The following is a 17,933-nucleotide window of genomic DNA, read 5'->3' as shown; positions in this document are numbered from 1 at the left end:
TGGGTTCTTTTCCTGCCCCATAGAAGATGCCCTTTCCCACCCCTGCCCAGCCCAGGCCTGGGTGTGAGCCTCTGGCCATGCACCCAGATGTGGCCAGCAGGTGGCGCTGCAGCCCTGCCCAATGTAGCCCTTGGGGGCCCCTGACCCCAGCCCACCCAGGGCCCCTCCCGCACCCACCCTCCAGCTGTGGCCCCTGGTGGATCGCCTGACCCAGCCCGGCCCCCACAAAGCCCTCCCCAGGGGCTGCCGTGCACACCGGGTCTACACAGGTACTAAATCCGGGGCACAGGACCAGACACCCCACACAAGTCCCAGGCAGCAGGCCTGGGGCACAGGTCGCAGCCCAGGGCAAGCAGAGGGAACTCTGCCAGCAGCCATGGCTGGCCGTCCCAGATAAGGGCACCAGAGACGCCAGAGCAGGGGAGCAGGAGGCCCAGGTTCGGGTGGGGCAGCCTGACACCCAGGGCCATGCTCCACCCCTACCCCTGGAAAGGACCAAGGACCGCTGGGAAAAGGAGGCAGGGTCAGGAGAAGTGAGAAGCGAGGGGGTCAGGAAGCTCAGGACATCCCCCTCACCCAAGCTCTGCAGCCCCCCGGGGTGGGGTGGGGGGGCCGGGGCAACACCACTGAGCCAACACAGTCTTGGAGGTGTCATCACTTTTATTCAGTTTTCAGAGCACTAGAAGGGTAGATTAACACCTATCTTTCCAAGGTAAGAGACCTAAGATTTCCAAGAGCCTTCAAATAAGAAACTCCTCCTCCAAATACAGGGACAATCGGAATCATCTTAAACCAGCAATAAAAAAGTAAAATATAAACTTTTATTTAGAATTAAAGCAAATACTTCAGTATCACAAACACAATATTAAACTTCAAGAAATATACCGCTAATTTGGAGTGAGCGTTTATTTGCACAATTACAACATGCGGACAAACCCAGCAGAGATGAGCAGGCCTGCCGTCGGCGCCCCCAGCGCAGCCGTCGGTCCGCCACCCGCACAAAGCACGACAGGCAAAGGGACCGCCGTCCAGGGCTCCGGCGGCGGCAGAGCACAAGGGCCGCAGGCGGCACTGCCACTACTCCTCCTCTCCCGAAGACTCTCTCTCAAACGTGTAGGCCATGAAGCAAGCGTCGGGTCTCTTGGGGACAAGGGGATGCCCCGGTCTCACAATCTCAAAGCCCAAAAAGCTGAAGGTCCGGAGCAAGGCGGCTGTGGAGAAAAGGCAGTCAGAGCAGCCGCGGGGCCCCCGGGACCCTGGGCTCTGTGCCTGCCTGGCACCTGTGGCCGAGCCCTGTGGGCCCCGTGCCCCACCCCCCCGCACCCCAAGGCTCCACCACCCAGGGTCCAGCCCTCCCCTCTGCAGCCCCTACCTCTGTCATCGCGGTTCTTATGGAAGCAAATGAAGACGTGGGCGGCGTGCAGCTGCTCCTCCGCGAACTCGAGAAGAACTGCGAAGCTGAAGGGCCACCGTCAGCCCCACCTGCCTGCCAGGGACCCCCGGCCTCATTCCCAGGGAGCACACAGCGCCCCCGCCCCCAGGGTCAGAGTCCCCCAGGAACCGCTGCTCAGTGTGCAGAAAGAACCCCACACACACCCCGCAATCAGGGGGGCAGCCCGGCTCCACCTGAGCCCCGCCCTCACCTGTCCTTGCTGCCCTCGGGCAGGGCGCCGCCTGGGATCTCGATGTAGAGGCAGCCGCCGCTCAGCACCGCTCTCCAGTTAATGTGTTTGGAGCCCGTGAGCCTGGTCTGGACGTTCAGAATCCTCGTCTTGCTGTTAGACGTTAGTTCCTCTGTTACATTCAGCCGATTATCCTGCAGGAGGAGAGCGCTCTATCCGCACCCCAGACACCTGCCAAGTCTCCCCACAGCCGAGGAACGAGAGAACCCCCATCCCCACACCCAGCGCACTGCCGTCCGGACGCGGGAAGGGGGCTCGGGCAGGGGCTCCGGCCACGTCCAGACCTCGGTGGGAACCCCCGACCCTGCAGTGGAGTTAAAGCCCTGGGGCTGAAAGGCAGGTGCACACAGGTGCGTGCCCCGACCCCCCCACCCCCACCCCAGCCAGAAACGGGGGTTACTTACAGAGTAAAATAAATTAGCTGAAAGATTGTGATCCCTCTGACTATTCCCTCGCCCACCTGGGATCTTCAGGGGTGGGTGAGGGACATCAGGAGCACCACCGAGGCCCTGGACCCAGGTTACTACAGCAGTGAGGAGACACCCTGGAACTGCGAGAAACGGGGCGCTCAGCCCGGGGAGGCGCCCCCGGAGCCCCCCGCCCCCCCCCCACCGCGGGCGGCTGTTTACACCGGGGCCCTGTTTACACCGCCGCTTCCGCCTGTCAGCGCCCCGGCCAGCGCCGCCCCGCCCCCGCCCTCACCCCCGCGCCGACCCCTCCGGTGCTCGCAGCCACTTCCCGTTTCCCACTCGGCCCGCGCGGACTTCCCCTTCTCCCCCCGCAGCCCGGCGCCCGCTCGGGGGGCAGCGGCCCCGAACTCCCGGCCTCGCGGCCTCGCGGGCCTCCCTCGCCTGCGGCGCCCCTCCCGCGCCCTGCCCGCGGCCTCGGGTTGCGTCATCGCGGCAGCCGCGGCCCCGAGGGAGGTTTTCACAATCGGCGCGCTCGGCAGCGCCAGCAGCCATTTGCTGCGCAGTGTAAACAGGCCCCGAAGCCGCCTCCATCTTGCACGGCTCGCGCCGGGGCCCCCCCAGGCCGGGCCGTCGTCCCCGGGCCCAGCGCGGCGTCCGCGGGGCGTCCCCGCCCGCCGGGGACCCGGGCACCTGCCGCAGGCGCGCGTCGTCGGGGAGCGCGGGGCCCGGGGCCCGCAGCCCGCGGGGGGGGGGCGGCCCCCCCAGGAAGGCCCCGCCGCCGCCTACGTGGCGCCCCGGGCTCCGCGCGTCCTCGGGGGTCTCGGGGCGCCGCTCCCTCCGGCCCGCGGCCGACCCCCGACCCGACTGGGCCTCGGCCCCCCCGCCGGGCCCCCGAGGCGCCGCCCGCCCCGCCCCGGCACCTCCGCGGCCGGCTCCCCGCGGGCCTGCGCGGCGGCCCTTCTGGAAGCTTCGGGCGGGGGCGGGGCGCTCACCTCTCGCTGCTGCGGCCTCCGCGGCTGTGCAGGCTGAGGAGCGGCATGGCGCGGGCGGCGTGGACGGTGGCGCTGGGTTTATCCCCTTCCTTCTCTCTGGCGAAGCAGTGGCTGTTGAGGATCCGCTGCAGGGAGGATTTCACCATCCGGCCGCTGGGGTCCGAAACCAGAAAACCTCCGCTGCGCTTCTCCGCGCCGCCGCCGCTGCTCGCCGTTCGCAAAATGGCGCCGCCGCCGCCGCCCGCCTTTATAGGCGCCGCGCCCGGGCCACGCCCCCACGCCGCCTGGAACGAGGCCGCGCGAGGGGGCGGGGCCTCGGGCCCCCCGGGAAATGCAGGCGTGCCCGCCCCCCTCGGCGTCCGATTGGTGGATTGGGCCTGGTGGGCGTGGCCTCGGGGGTCCCGCCCCATTCGCCCCCTCCCGCCTGGCGTCGCTCAGCGGGCGCGCGGGGGGCGGGGCGCCGTGGCGTCGGGAACCGGACGCGCGCCCCGCCCCCATCAGCCGGGCCCGGGGGCTCCGCCGGCTTTCGAGGCCTGGCGGGGGCCGCGTCTGCGCCGTCGTCCTGTCACTGTCGCCAGGCTCCCTGTCCGCAGCGGGACCCCCCCCCCCGGGCGGCGGGGGGCGACAGAGGCCCCGTATTCGCGGGGAGGGGTCCCAGAGCCCCCCTCTGCGGGGAGAAGGTTCTGTACGGAGGATGCGCGGAGTTAGTGAAATCGTGCGTGTCGCGTCCTGGCTTAGCCAACCACCCTCCTGCTCGCAGAGGAACGCGGACCCTCCGGGTGGACGCGGACCCTCCCGGGTGGACGCGGACCCTCCCCCATGGACGCGGACCATCCCGGGTGGACGCGGACCCTCCGGGTGGACGCGGACCCTCCCCCGTGGACGCGGACCCTCCCCCGTGGACGCCGACCCTCCCCCGTGGACGCGGACCCTCCCCCGTGGACGCGGACCCTCCCCCGTGGACGCGGACCCTCCCCTGTGGACGCGGACCCTCCCCCGTGGACGCGGACCCTCCCCGGGTGGACGCGGACCCTCCCGGGTGGACGCGGACCCTCCCCCATGGACGCGGACCCTCCCCGGGTGGACGCGGACCCTCCCCCGTGGACGCGGACCATCCCGGGTGGACGCGGACCCTCCCGGGTGGACGCGGACCCTCCCCCATGGACGCGGACCATCCCGGGTGGACGCGGACCCTCCCCGGGTGGTCGCGGACCCTCCCCCGTGGACGCGGACCCTCCCCCGTGGACGCGGACCCTCCCCGGGTGGACGCGGACCCTCCCCCATGGACGCGGACCATCCCGGGTGGACGCGGACCTTCCCCCGTGGATGCGGACCCTCCCCCGTGGACGCGGACCCTCCCCCGTAGACGCGGACCCTCCCCGGGTGGACGCGGACCCTCCCCGGGTGGACGCGGACCCTCCCCCATGGACGCGGACCATCCCGGGTGGACGCGGCCCCTCCCCCGTGGATGCGGACCCTCCCCCGTGGACGCGGACCCTCCCCCGTAGACGCGGACCCTCCCCGGGTGGACGCGGACCCTCCCGGGTGGACGCGGACCCTCCCCCATGGACGCGGACCCTCCCCCGTGGACGCGGACCCTCCCCGGGTGGACGCGGACCCTCCCCGGGTGGTCGCGGACCCTCCCCCGTGGACGCGGACCCTCCCCGGGTGGACGCGGACCCTCCCCCGTGGACGCGGACCCTCCCCGGGTGGACGCGGACCCTCCCCGGGTGGACGCGGACCCTCCCCCATGGACGCGGACCCTCCCGGGTGGACGCGGACCCTCCCCCATGGACGCGGACCATCCCGGGTGGACGCGGACCCTCCCCCGTGGATGCGGACCCTCCCCCGTGGACGCGGACCCTCCCCCGTAGACGCGGACCCTCCCCGGGTGGACGCGGACCCTCCCCCGTGGACGCGGACCCTCCCCGGGTGGACGCGGACCATCCCCCGTGGACGCGGACCCTCCCCGGGTGGACGCGGACCATCCCCCGTGGACGCGGACCCTCCCCGGGTGGACGCGGACCATCCCCCGTGGACGCGGACCCTCCTCCATGGACGCGGACCATCCCGGGTGGACGCGGACCCTCCCCCGTGGACGCGGACCCTCCGGGTGGACGCGGACCCTCCCGGGTGGACGCGGACCCTCCCCCATGGACGCGGACCCTCCCCGGGTGGACGCGGACCCTCCCGGGTGGACGCGGACCCTCCCCCATGGACGCGGACCATCCCGGGTGGACGCGGACCCTCCGGGTGGACGCGGACCCTCCCCTGTGGACGCGGACCCTCCCCCGTGGACGCGGACCCTCCCCTGTGGACGCGGACCCTCCCGGTGGAGGCGGCCCCCTCGGGCAGGAGTCCCAGCCCTTGAAGGCCGAGCGAAGCCCGCCGACCCCGCACCCACCGACCAGGACCTGCTTCCTCTCTGGGTTTACATTCCAGGCACCGAGGCCGAGAGCGGGTAGATCTGAGGCAACTGCTGTATGGTTTTTTGGTGTCACAACTCCCGCCTTGTTTTTATCTCATGTTTATCTCAATCTGCTGTGTCCACTTGGGTTAGAGACACACACTTTCCCCAAAAGGACCTTGAATGATTGCAAAACCCTCAGAAGCTAACTCTGCAAACACGGCCGAGTCCCTGTGTGTCTCGGAATCCCCAATCCCCTCCCGGGGGGCGCGCTCCTCCTCACCGCTCTGCTCCTACTTCCAAGTACAGGGTCCTACCGACGGTTCCGTGTGTACACTGGGAAAACTCCGCAAAAGCGCAAGAGCCCAAGGCGGGGGGCAACCGGGGAATGTTGCTGGGAAAGAATGTTGAATCCCTGACTTTGTTTACAACTGCAGCTCGTGGTGCCAAGTAAAAGCAAGTGAATTCTTTTTTTTTTTTTTTTTATGATAGTCACAGAGAGAGAGAGGCAGAGACACAGGCAGAGGGAGAAGCAGGCTCCATGCACCGGGAGCCTGACGTGGGACCGGGATCGCGCCCTGGGTCAAAGGCAGGCGCCAAACCGCTGCGCCACCCAGGGATCCCAGCAAGTGAATTCTTAACTTCCCGATGGTTTTGAATCGTGGCGCAGAGGCGCCCGGTCTCACGGGGAAGGCTCCCTGCGGCCCCCACCCCAGGGTGCTGCTTCCTTGTCCTCACTACGTGTAGGATTGCTGTCTTCCTTATAACGTAGGCCCCGGCTTCTCCGGGTTGCGAAATGCGTTGTTTTGCGGGGGTTTTGCGTCTTGATGGCTCCCCGGCATTTGGCACAGACCGGTGATTCTGGGCCAAGAATCCAGAATCCAGAGCTGCCGCTGGTCACGTGGTTATGTGGTGTTTACCCCCCATGAGGTCAGAAAGCGACAGAGGTCACAGCTGCCCCCCAGCGCTGGTGGGGTGGAGAGCGTGTGGGGCCCGCCCCCCGGAGGAACCTGGTGGGGTGAGATGTCCCGCCAGAAACCCAAGACGGTCCCTTCTTCGATGACAGGCATTGCAGGTTGCTGGCCCGAGTGCTCTTTAGTTTGGAATCCTTGTGGGTGGAAAGGGGGGAAAAGCATAGCCTCTTGGTAAAAAACGAGTTTCAGCAGCTTGCAGAAAAGCAGAGGTCAGAGAGAAAAGGGGGCGCGTGGGGGGTCAGGTAGGGCAGGGCATCCGAGGGCGCCCAGCACAGGGCAGGGATGTGAGCAGCAGCCCTAGTGTCCTTCGTCCTCTTCGGAAGGGTGGGCCCCGGGCCTGGGGGCGCTCCCTCTGCCCGCAGGCAGGGAGGCAGGGGCGGGAGGCAGGAGGGACATTTGTGGCTACCGGCTACCGGCTGCAGGTGCCGGGAGGGGACCGAGGCGCCCGCCCCCACCGGGACCGTAGGCGCCAAGGCCGGGTCCGAATGTGTTTCCAGATCTCATCCGGCTGCGGGATCCCGGGCACTGCACAGCGGCCAGGTCCTCGGGCAGGAACGCGTCCCCACTCTGCCCTGGAGGCCGGGCGGGTCTGGGGCCCGGTCACCTCTGGTCCCTAGCGCTCGATGCCACAGCTGCCCCCGTCATGCCACCCACAGCACCGCTGCGGGTACACCTGCAGATGCTGCATCTGTGAGGAAGGACACGTCCCCTCTCTGAGGACCACGGCAGGGAGGGGGGAGAGGCTGAGGGTCAGCACCGGGGCTCAGGGCCACCTGCCCAGGCTGGGCTTGCTGGGGACCAAGAGTCCCATCAGGCTGGCCTTGCTGGAACAGGCGTCCGTGAGAGGTGACAGACCCCCCCCAGACCAGAGTAGGAAAGAGGGGTGTCAGGGAGGGCTTTTAGGATGTATCACCTCACATGGTCTTGCAGAGGGGAGCAAGTGAAGGCCCCAGGGTCGGGGTGACCCTGGGTTCCCGGGGGCCTGGCGTCTCACCAGGTCCTCCCGAGAGGGTGGGAACCCCAGAGACGGGCAGACCCCGCGCTACTGGCGGTGAGGACAGAGGAGGGGCCACAGGCCACGGAGCTGATGCCTCTGGAAGGTGGGGGGTTAGGAGCGGGTCCTCCTGGGGCCCTGGGGGGATGAAGGGGTGACCAGTCCTGCTCGCGCCTGGGTTTTAGGACTTCCGAGCCCAGAACCATCAGATAACCAATCCCTGTGGTTTGAAGCCACTAAAGTGGTAGTGACCTGTCACAGGGCCCCAGGGGGGCTCCCACGTGGAGTGAAGCGAGCCCCGGCTCCGACTCAGCCGCAGGTGACGTGTGACCGTGTGGACTTCAGCCAAGCGCGTGGATCCCTAGTTCATGCCGAAGTGTTGCAATCTCTACATCCACCTTTATTTTATTTTTTAAAAGATTTTATGTATTTATTCATGAGAGAGAAGCGGAGACACAGGCAGAGGGAGAAGCAGGCTCCCTGCGGGGACCCCGACACGGGACTCGATCCCGGGACCCCAGGATCACGCCCTGGGCCGAAGGCAGGTGCTCAAGTGCTGAGCCCCCCAGGGATCCCCGACATCAGCCTTTAAAACAAAATTTAGGGATCCCTGGGTGGCGCAGTGGTTTGGCGCCTGCCTTTGGCCCAGGGCGCGATCCTGGAGACCCGGGATCGAGTCCCACGTCGGGCTCCCTGCGTGGAGCCTGCTTCTCCCTCTGCCTGTGTCTCTGCCTCTCTCTCTCTCTCTATCATAAATAAATTTTAAAAAAATTAAAACAAAATTTAGAAAGTGAGACAGAGCCGCAGACACAGGGCTGGGCGGGCGGGGGTGTGTGTGGGGGGGTCCGCGGCAGAATTTCCTCGACTGTTCTGTGCATCTGGCAATTCCCATAATAAAATGCTGAAAAGTAAGAAAAGAAGGAGCTCAGCCTCGTCCTGTCAGGTCCGGCCTGGCCCTTCCCGGGAGCGAGCAGCGGACGAGGGCAGAGGACCCCCCGCCCCAGCCCCCCGGGTCCCACCGCGGCCCAGGAGGCCCGGCCCGGGCCGTGGCCCAGTAGAGCGCAGGCCGCCGGTGGCATCGGGCAGCTACGCGGGGGTCGCGGGACACAGCCCCGCAGGGCTCATCTCCAGCCTCCAGCGGCGCACACCTCCGGGCTTCGAGCTCCTGGACGCCGCCCGCCCGCAGCAGCTTCGTCGCAGGCGACAAAGGTCTCCTCCAGGGTTTCAGGGTGGGGAGAAGCGGAGCCGCAGCGGAGGCCTGACCGCGAGGGTGCGGATGCGGTTTCCCGCCCGCATGGCCCCTGCTCCCTGGCGAGGTTGTCTGCGGCTCTACGGAATTTCAGTGGCTAAATACGGGACCCGTGGGGCGCCCGGGGGCTCGGCCGTGGGGCAGGTGACTCTTCGTCTCGGGCTTGTGAGTTTGAGCCCCACGGTCGGCATAGAAATGATAAAAAAATAAATAAATAAAGGGGCACCCCGGGGGCCCAGCAGTTTGGCGCCTGCCTTCCGCCCAGGGCGTGATCCTGGAGACCCGGGATCGAGTCCCACGTCGGGCTTCCTGCATGGAGCCTGCTCCTCCCTCTGCCTGTGTCTCTGCCTCTCTCTCTCTCTCTTTGTGTCTCATGAATAAATACATAAAATTAAAAAAATAATAATAAACCCAAGAGCAACGGATGTTCACTGAGGAAACTTACTGTATATAGGCCTATTTCTTACTGGATCTTTTCTTTCTTGTATATTTTTATTTTTTTTATTTTTTTTTTAAATTACATTTTTTATTTAGTCATGAGAGACAGAGAGGCAGAGGCAGAGACACAGGCAGAGGGAGAAGCAGGCTCCATGCAGGGAGCCCGATGCGGGACTCGATCCCGGGACCCCGGGATCACACCCTGGGCAGAGGGCAGGCACCAAACCTCTGAGCCACCCAGGGATCCCCTCTTGTATATTTTTAATATCTGTATTTATACTATGTGTTAATGAAACATTCTGTGTTATATACATTTTATATACTTAGATATTTATAAACATATTTTGCTGTACCTAATTTCATGTGTTTCTCTATGCACCTTATGCTATGTATCATATTTATAGCAAATGTATATTCTAAAGAATACATTTATTCTCTATCTGTGTCTTTGAATTTTTTTTTTTTAATTTTTTATTTATTTATGATAGTCACAGAGAGAGAGAGAGAGGCAGAGATATAGGCGGAGGGAGAAGCAGGCTCCATGCACCGGGAGCCTGACGTGGGATCCGATCCCGGGTCTCCAGGATCGCGCCCTAGGCCAAAGGCAGGCGCCAAACCGCCGCGCCACCCAGGGATCCCTATCTGTGTCTTTGAACTAATATTTTGTAACAGGTTTGTTCAGAGTTTGTATACTATGCAATATTCTCATTTATTTTATTTTTATTTTTTTTCATTTATTTTATTTTTAAAATTTTGTTTATTTTGGGCGGGGGGCCAGAGGAAGAGAGAATCTATTCTTTTTTAAAGATTTTATTTATTTAACAGAGAGAAAGAGAGAGTGTGCAAGCAGGGGGAGCAGGAGAGGGATAAGCAGACCCTCCAATGAGCAGGGAGCTCGATACGGGGCTTGATTTCAGGGCCCTGAGATCATGACCTGAGCCGAAATCAAGAGTTGGACACTTTACCAACTGAATTACCCAGGACCCCCTGCAATACTTTCGTTTAAAGAGTACAATTCGGGGATCCCTGGTTGGCGCAGCGGTTTAGCGCCTGCCTTTGGCCTGGGGCGCGATCCTGGAGTCCCGGGATCGAGTCCCATGTCGGGCTCCCCGCATGGAGCCTGCTTCTCCCTCCTCCTGTGTCTCTGCCTCTCTCTCTCTCTCTGTGTGTATCATAAATAAATAAATAAATCTTTAAAAAAAATAAAGAGTACAATTCAATCATTTTTAGTATATTCATGGATACGGGCAAGCAACACCACAGTCAATTTTTGGACGTTCACGTGTAGGGTTGGCAGCGGTGGGCACGGAGTCCTTCTATGTTTAGCTTTTCAGGAACCACCAAACTGTAACATCCACTTAAGGGAAAAGAAAGTGTGGCTTACGAAACGCGATGTTCAGGTGTTCGTGGACGATGCCAGTATTTTTTTAACAGTTATTTATTTATATGAGAGAGAGAGAGCGAGCAAGCAGGGGGAGGAGAGGTGGGGGGGCGGAGGACAATCTCAAGCTTATTCCACACCGGGCACAGAGGCCGACACAGGGCTCCAGGTCACGACCCTGAGATCACGACCCTGAGATCACGACCTGAGATCATGACCCTGAGATCATGACCCTGAGATCACGACCTGAGATCATGACCTGAGATCATGACCCTGAGATCATGACCCTGAGATCACGACCTGAGATCAAAACCTGAGCCAACACCAACAGCCGGGCGGTTTACTGATAGCCACCCAGGTGCCCATGATGGTAGTTTTGTTTTATTCTTTTTTAGGATTTTATTTATTTGACAAAGAAAGAGAGAGCACCAGTGGGGGGGGGGGGTGTGTGCAGAGGGAGAAGCAGACTCTCCGCTGAGCAGGGAGCCCCTTGTGGGACTCGATTCCAGGACCCTGGGATCACGACCTGAGCCTAAGACAGAGGCGTCACCAGCGGAGCCCCTAGGTGCCAGTTTTTAAAAGTGAGTACGTAGGGGTGGCTGGCTGGCTCAATGGGTAGGGCGTGCGGCCCTTGATCTCGGGGTCGTGAGTTCGAGCCCCGTGTGGGGTGTGGCGTCTATTTAAAACACAGAAATAAGAATCTGTAAATAATATTAAAACAAAAGCTACACACGCGCCGGGAACGAACACTCCGGTGTGAGGGTGTCTGGGTTTGGACCGGCGCGTGCTGCACGTGCTAGAAACGGTCTCTCTGAGCTCGTCTGCATCGTCGAAATGTTCGAGTTTCTTTTTCTTTTCCTTTTTTTTTTAAGATTGTATTTATTCATAGAGACACACAGAGAGAGAGAGAGAGAGCGGCAGAGACACAGGCAGAGGGAGAAGCAGGCTCCACACAGGGAGCCCTACATGGGACTCGATCTCGGGTCTCCAGGATCACACCCCGGGACTGCAGGTGGCGCCAAACCGCTGCGCCACCGGGGCTGCCCAATGTTCCGGTTTCTCTGTGTCACAAGGGAGCCCTGCTTTGGGGTGCGGGAGGCTGCCGGCCTCAGCTACGTGGTGGGCAGCTTGGCCGGGTTTCATGGTGGCTCCTGGGGACCCCTCGGCGGCTCAGAGTTTGAGCAGCCTGGACCCACTGCCCCTTGGAGACCCCGGAGCAGCCCAGGCTGTCCAGCTGCAAACGCCTGGGTGCAGACCGAGGATGTGCCTTTGCATCTCGAGAGGGGAGCCCAGAGCTGCCCAGAGCAGAGGACCCGTGTCCCTGCACAATCACTCGGGGAGCACGAGGGGTCCAGGTGTAGGAGTGTCTCGGAGCCGCTGTGACCATCAACCACAACGGGGCCGCCAAAAGCAGCTTCTGGGCGGGGGGAAGCCAGTGGGGTGCAGCTTCCTGGGGGCGTCCTCCCTGTCCCTGCAGCCCCTGGGGGCCGTGTCCTTCCCCGCCCGCTCCATGTCATCTTCTCTTTCGGGGACGCCATCCTGGGGATCGGGGCCACCTTGCCCCGCGTGGCCTCCACTAAAGGCAGCACCCCGTGTCAGTCTGCTCGGCCGCAGGACGGCGTCACGGGCCCACGGGCTGGGGCACGGGCTGGGCTTTGGAGGCCGGAAATCCGAGATCTAGGCCCGGGCCTGTCGGCGTCCGGCGGGGGCCCCTTGCTGGCTGGTGGGCGGCTGTCGCCTCCCCGTGTCCGCGCGTGCTGGGGGGCGGGGGGCTCTCTCTGGGGCCCCTCTCACGAGGCGCTGATCCCTTCCACGGGGGCTCCATGCCCCTGGCCCGCTCACCCCAAAGGCCCCACGTCCACGTACCATTGCACCAGAGGCTGAGTTTCAACATAGAAGCTTTGGGGGGCAAACGTTCAGTCTACAGCTGACGCCCCAAGGTCACAGTCTGAGCTTCTGGGTGGCAGGACAGGAGCAGATTCCTTTGGGGGTACGATTAACCCACAACGCGCAAGAGGGGTGTCGGGAAGGCCGAGCTCTGGCACAGGGCCTCGTGCGAGCCCCAGGGGGACCAGGGAAGTGCAGGGGGCAGGTCCTGGGGGGCAACGGCGTTCCTGCCCCAGCGGAGGCCCGTTCCCCACGCAGGTGCCTCAGGCTTCTCCCCGTCACGAAGGACGGACGCCCGGACGCCAGGACACCCAGACTTGGCCGGGCTGCCATCCGGGGTCTGTGAGTCCGCAGCCGCTCTCCAGCTCTGACAGCCCCCCCACCCCCACCCCACGTGTACCGGGGTCTAACCTGCCGCCGGCTCTGCTGCGGGCGGTTCAGCTTCCAGACGGGAGGCCCATCGCCCTCTGGGGGGGGGGGGGCGGCGTGGGGGCCTGAGCAGCATCCGCTACGCTCTTGATGCTGGGGGCACCCACGGGTGACCACCCCCGCCCCGAGGGGTGCAGAGTCGCCCCCAGCGGAGAACCACAGACCTACAGCGACAGATGTCCTATCCCGTCACAAATTTTAGAACATCCAGCTCAAGTGGAGGATTTAAACGCTTCTTGATGCTTTCGGGATAAGTTTGTGACAGTTGATGTTAGGGTTTGGTTTGTTCGCACAGCTCCTGCGGGAGGGGGTTATGTTTGGGGGAGGGGGTCCCTCTGGGGGGCCCTGGGGGCTCAGTCGGTCGAGTGTTCGTGATTTCAGCTCAGGTCGTGCGGTCGAGCGGGTTGGGTTTCGGTCATTCCCGGGTGAAGTGGTATTTCAAGATTCTACATAAGCTCACAGAGCGTATTAATTCAACTATACTACCTGGAATTCATTGTTTTGGGGTGTTTGTTTTAAGGCTTATTTACTTATTTAGAGAGAGCACGCATGTGAGCAGGGGAGGGGCCGAGGGAGAGAGAATCCTCCAGCAGATTCCACGCCGAGCGCAGAAACGACGTGGGACTCGATCTCAAGACCCTGAGATCATGACCTGAGCAGAAATCGGGAGTCTGACGCTCAAATACTCAAGCGCCCCTGGAACTCACTGTTATGCAACCTCGATTTGTCTTCACGCATTTTTTTAAAAAAGATTTTATTTATTCATCAAACCCACACACACACAGAAGCAGGGACCCAGGCAGAGGGAGAAGCAGGCTCCATGTGGGGAGCCTGAGGAGTGACTTGATCCCGGGACCCCGGGTTCACGCCCTGGGCCAGAGGCAGACGCTCCACCGCTGAGCCCCCAGGGGGTCCCTATCTTCACACATTTTAATGTTACCAACTGTACTTCCATTTACGGGAGACCCGTGTGGTCCCTAAGTCTACCTCGTAGAGCAGGTGTTAAGAAAGAAGAATTGAAAGCAGGGATTCAAACAGGTATTTGCACGCCCTGTTCACGGCAGCTGAAAGGGGGAAGCAAATCCAGTCCTTCCACGGGAGAGCGGGGACACACGGTGAGGCCCGTCCACACCCGGGATACGACCCAGCCTCGGGGGGGGAAGGGGCCCCACACCTGCCCCACGTGGTTGGACCCCGAGGACACCGGGCTCAGGGAGGGGACCAGACACAGGAGGCCCCGCAGGGTGGGAGTCCACGTGTGTGACGTGCAGGACGGGCTCGTCCACGGACGGGGAGGGGGCTGGGGGGGCCGGGGGAGGGGGGAGATTGGTTAACAGGGAGGAGGGTGCTTTTGGGGTGAAGAATCTTCCGGAGCTATGACGGTAGTGGCATGCCGGTGCCCGCGGTCATCGAGCAGTTACGGAATACGGATTCTAGGCCCGACAGCTGGTGCCTCGCCCCGACGGCCCTCGTGCCCCAGGTGCCCCCCTCCGGAACAGGGACAAGCTGCTGAGCCGGGCACACACTCGGGCCTTCGGGGGCCTGCCGACCACACAGGAGACACGGCAAGGTGACCCGGCGACCTCCTTTCCTGGGGCTCAGGCGCACCAGCAGGGCCCTGCGCTGCTGGGGGGGGGTGTCACCCTCCAGCCCCGAGGGTGCCCCCCCGCATCGGCCTCCCACCCGCCCTCCTCCCCTTTGCTCTCCGCCCAAGGAGCCGATTGGGCCCCGCCGCTGCCCCCGGCCACCTGTCGCTGCCCGTCCCGGCCGTTCCCCGAGCTCCGACTGCCAGGTCCCGGCGGCGGCCGTGCGGTAGGTGGGCCGGGGAGGCCTGGGCAGCGCGGGGGTCCGTGGGGGTGCGTGGGGGTCCCCGCTCCTATGGCTGCCCCCTGCAGGCCTGGGGGGCACATACCCGCTGCCCCAGGGCCCGGCTCCAGCCCTGGGGGGGTGGTCAGTGCTCTGAGCGGAGCCGTGGGGACACGGCAGCACCGCAGCCAGGCGCCCCGGAGGCCCAGAAGCGCGGCCCCGGGAAGCGGCAGAGCCGCCGTGGCCCCCTGGCTGCGTGGACCCCTGGCTGGTGGCTCCGTGTGGCGGGTGGTGGCGGGTGGCCCGGCCCGCACAGCCCCGAAGCTCCCGGGCCGGCCCCCGCCCACCATCGAGGCCAGAGGGGGGCAGGGCGCGGCTGCGGGGGCTCCTTGATGCGGGGCTGGGGGGGGGGCGGCGGGAAGGGCGTGAGGCTGCGAGACCCCCAGGGGCAAGGGCGGGGGGGCTGGGGGGGTGCTGGTCCAGCCGCTGGCTGCCAGCGCCAGATAAAAATAGTGGCTGGTCTCAGAGAACATGAGCTGGCCCTGGGGCCGCGGGCTCCCGCTCCGCTCAGCTGCGGGTGACCTTGGGTGGGTCCCAGCCCTCTCTGGGCCCCAGCAGCCCCTGCGAGCTCAGGGAGGGGCACTCTGCGGGGGTGGGGGGCGCTGGGCCACACCCACAGGCGCCTGAATTCGCCAGGTGAGGGAGGCTCCATGTGTGGGGGGCGCCCCCAGGTCAGCCGCCGGCAGGGGCCCAGCGAGTGCAGGATGCCGCTGACCCACGATGCCCCTTCCCCAGCCCCCCCAGCTCGGATCCGGGCCCACCGTCTCCATGACCACCAGGGCGCTGCAGGAGCTGGATGGAGGCCTGGGCAGCCGCCAGGCAGGCGAGGACCTGTCCACACCGGCGGCCCCCTGCCCTGCCCAGCCCCAGGACGACAGGGCTCAAGGTACCCCCGGGGGGCGGGCGGGAGGGCGCCCCGGGCCTGTCCTGCTGCTCACGTCATAGGCCAGGACTCAGATGCCCACGTTGCACTGACTCAGACTTGTCCCCCGCTGCCGAGCCCTGTGTCCACGGGGGGTGCCTTGGGGCCTCTACACGGAGCCCCACACACATGGGTCCTGGGCCACACGGGTCAGGATTCCAATCCCAGCTTGCGGGCAATGCGCTAGGTGCCTTTGGGCAGGGCTACCGCGCCTGGCCCAGTGGGGGGGGGAGGGGCCTGCTTGCGGCTGGGGGGTGCGTCTCACGACCTTGCCTCTCCCCCTTTTCCTACAACAGCGATGCCCAGGCTGGCGGACTCCAGCAGCTGGCCCCACGTGAGTAGCCAGGGTCCTGGGGTTTGGCCAAGGGGTGGTTTTCCTACACCCCCACGGGAAGGGTTGGGGCTCTGTTGGTGGGGAGAGGGGAAGGAACCCCCCCGCCCGGGGCCACTGATGACTCCTCCTAGGATTCTCAAGAGCCGGCAGCTGAGGGCAGCTCCGCAAGTGGTGCAGACGCGCGGCCCAAGAAAACAGAAAAGGAGCCTGTGGCCAAAGTGGCCCCAGGACCCGGGAAAGAGAGGCTGAAGGCAGGAGCAAGTAGGTTTGCAGAAGGCAAGGGGTGGGGTGGGAGAGGGGCCGCGGCCGGCTAGGGGGGCAGGCCCTAGGCTGGGTCTGGGCGTCTAGGGGGAGGGGAACAGGGTGCGGTGGGGCTGCGGGCTGTGTGCTGTCCCCATGTCACCAGCCATAACTACCATGGCTGACCCCTCAGCTGACGCTGAGTGCCGGTGAGTGCTGAGCGGCCTGTGTGCTGCGAGGCTTCAGTGAATTACCTTCTAGACTATTCTCTCCGTCCCAGTGAAGCTTTGAGGCACGCAGGGCCCCTTGTGCAGGGTGCCCCGGGGCAGGGTGCAGCAGACTTTGGGGTGCAGGGCTGCCCTGGGGGGCCGTTCCCAGCTCAGTGCTTGCTCCCCGCAGCCCCCCGGAGCCCCGCGCGCAGGAAGGCGCAGGCCTCTCCGCCCCCCCAGCGGCCACCGCCACCCCCGGCCCCCAGCGACGAGCTGCCCTGGGGAGACCTGTCGCTCAACAAGTGCCTGGTGCTGGCCTCCTTGGTGGCGCTGCTGGGTTCTGCCTTCCAGCTGTGCCGGGGTGAGCCTGCGCCCGGGCCCGGCTGCTCCCCTCCTCCCTAGCAGGGACTCGGTGAGGGGGCCTCGCTCCCCCTGCCCCACTGGGTGCACCCGCTCCGACTGACCTGGGGTGCCCCCCCCCCCGTCCCCCACAGTGCACCCCTTCCCGAGGGGGCCCCTCCTCCCCCACTGGATCTTGGTGCACCTCTCTCCTCCGGGGAACAGGTGCTCACCCCTCAGGGCCCTTGCCCCCCACGACTGGCCCTGGGAGCCCCCCATTGGCAATGCGCCCCCGGGAGCTCCTGCAGCCCTTTTGCACGTGGAAGGAGGGAGACGAGGAGGGCAGGGGGCGCCTTGGCGGAGGCGGGGGACTTTCCCCAGGAAGGACTCCCCTCCCCTCCTAGATGCTGTGGCCGGGGACGCAGACGCACCGGCACCTGTCCCTGAGCCTTGGGTGCCGCCCAGCTCGGCCCCGGCCCCGGAGCGCGCATCGCCCCCGGTAAGCGCTTCCTGCAAGTGACCGCGGCGGCGGGGCGGCGGGACCCGGGCGGGCGCGGGGTGGGGGGAGCTGACCGCACCACCGCACCGCTGCAGCCCAAGCCCAAGCCCAAGCCCGAGGCCTGGGCGCCCCCGGCGGAGGCAGAGGACAAGGCCGAGGCCGCGGGGAGCCCGGAGGCTGCAGAGAAGGCCGCTGGGGACGAGCGCGCGCCCAGGGAGCCGGCGCGGAGGGAGAGGCCGCGGAGGGAGAGGCCGCGGAGGGAGAGGCCGCGGGCCGCGGGGGAGCCGCGAGGAGGCCCACCCCGGCGCTGGGAGGCCCGAGAGCAGGGCCGGCGGCCGTGGGCGCGGGACCCCCGCGGCCCAGGACCCACGAAGAGGCCGGCCTGGGACTCCCCGCGGCGCGCGGACGAGGACCGGCCTCCGGGCCGCAGGAAGCACCGGGCGCGCAAGGGCCGGGCCTGAGCCAGGCCTGGGACCCGCACCCCACCCCCCCACCCCACCCCCACCCCACCCCCCCACCCCACCCCACCCCTCCCCCCCCCGCGCCGGGCGGCGGCCCCGCGGCTCAGCCCAATAAAGCGAGCGCTGCAGCCCGGCGCCTGCTCCCGAGCCCCGACGGCGCGGACGCAGGTGCGGGCGGGGGCGCGGGGTGACGCGTACACACGGCCGCTGCTTGCTGCTC

At 65.3% G+C, this 17,933-nt stretch overlaps 3 protein-coding genes across 3 annotated transcripts; 2 read left to right on the top strand and 1 right to left on the bottom strand.

The window, feature by feature from the left end:
• Window positions 1-642: 642 nt before the first annotated feature.
• Window positions 643-3,322, bottom strand: OAZ1 (ornithine decarboxylase antizyme 1). Its single transcript, XM_041763388.1, is given in 6 exon segments — window positions 643-1,211; window positions 1,373-1,458; window positions 1,644-1,816; window positions 2,087-2,173; window positions 2,175-2,232; window positions 3,085-3,322. Coding segments are annotated over 6 exon segments (684 nt in total). The 5' UTR covers window positions 3,231-3,322; the 3' UTR covers window positions 643-1,077.
• Window positions 3,307-5,455, top strand: LOC121494604 (basic proline-rich protein-like). Its single transcript, XM_041761197.1, has 4 exons — window positions 3,307-3,464; window positions 3,523-3,764; window positions 3,845-4,528; window positions 4,593-5,455. The coding sequence occupies exons 1-4, from the start codon at window positions 3,307-3,309 to the stop codon at window positions 5,453-5,455; spliced, it is 1,947 nt and encodes a 648-aa protein (XP_041617131.1).
• Window positions 5,456-14,219: 8,764 nt separating this feature from the next.
• On the top strand, window positions 14,220-17,918 carry JSRP1 (junctional sarcoplasmic reticulum protein 1). Its single transcript, XM_041761196.1, has 8 exons — window positions 14,220-14,225; window positions 14,281-14,655; window positions 15,445-15,595; window positions 15,928-15,965; window positions 16,097-16,226; window positions 16,605-16,775; window positions 17,158-17,252; window positions 17,348-17,918. Exons 1-8 carry the CDS (start codon window positions 14,220-14,222, stop codon window positions 17,711-17,713), a joined length of 1,332 nt encoding a protein of 443 aa, XP_041617130.1. The 3' UTR covers window positions 17,714-17,918.
• Window positions 17,919-17,933: the final 15 nt, after the last annotated feature.

This window comes from Vulpes lagopus, chromosome 7, assembly GCF_018345385.1.
Source record: "Vulpes lagopus strain Blue_001 chromosome 7, ASM1834538v1, whole genome shotgun sequence".
Lineage (NCBI taxonomy): Eukaryota > Metazoa > Chordata > Mammalia > Carnivora > Canidae > Vulpes > Vulpes lagopus.
This window is presented reverse-complemented; position numbering and strand designations above follow the sequence as displayed.

What these genes read in the sequence shown, in the direction of transcription:
- LOC121494604 (XM_041761197.1), top strand. Translation starts at nt 3,307, where the DNA reads ATGGCGCCGCCGCCGCCGCCCGCCTTTATAGGCGCCGCGCCCGGGCCA. An exon ending in CGATTGGTGGATTGGGCCTG is followed by an intron (nt 3,465 to 3,522) that starts GTGGGCGTGGCC and finishes GGCGTCGCTCAG; the next exon opens with CGGGCGCGCGGGGGGCGGGG. An exon ending in CCCCCCTCTGCGGGGAGAAG is followed by an intron (nt 3,765 to 3,844) that starts GTTCTGTACGGA and finishes TCCTGCTCGCAG; the next exon opens with AGGAACGCGGACCCTCCGGG.
- JSRP1 (XM_041761196.1), top strand. An exon ending in CCAGGACGACAGGGCTCAAG is followed by an intron (nt 15,596 to 15,927) that starts GTACCCCCGGGG and finishes TTCCTACAACAG; the next exon opens with CGATGCCCAGGCTGGCGGAC. An exon ending in GAGGCTGAAGGCAGGAGCAA is followed by an intron (nt 16,227 to 16,604) that starts GTAGGTTTGCAG and finishes TGCTCCCCGCAG; the next exon opens with CCCCCCGGAGCCCCGCGCGC.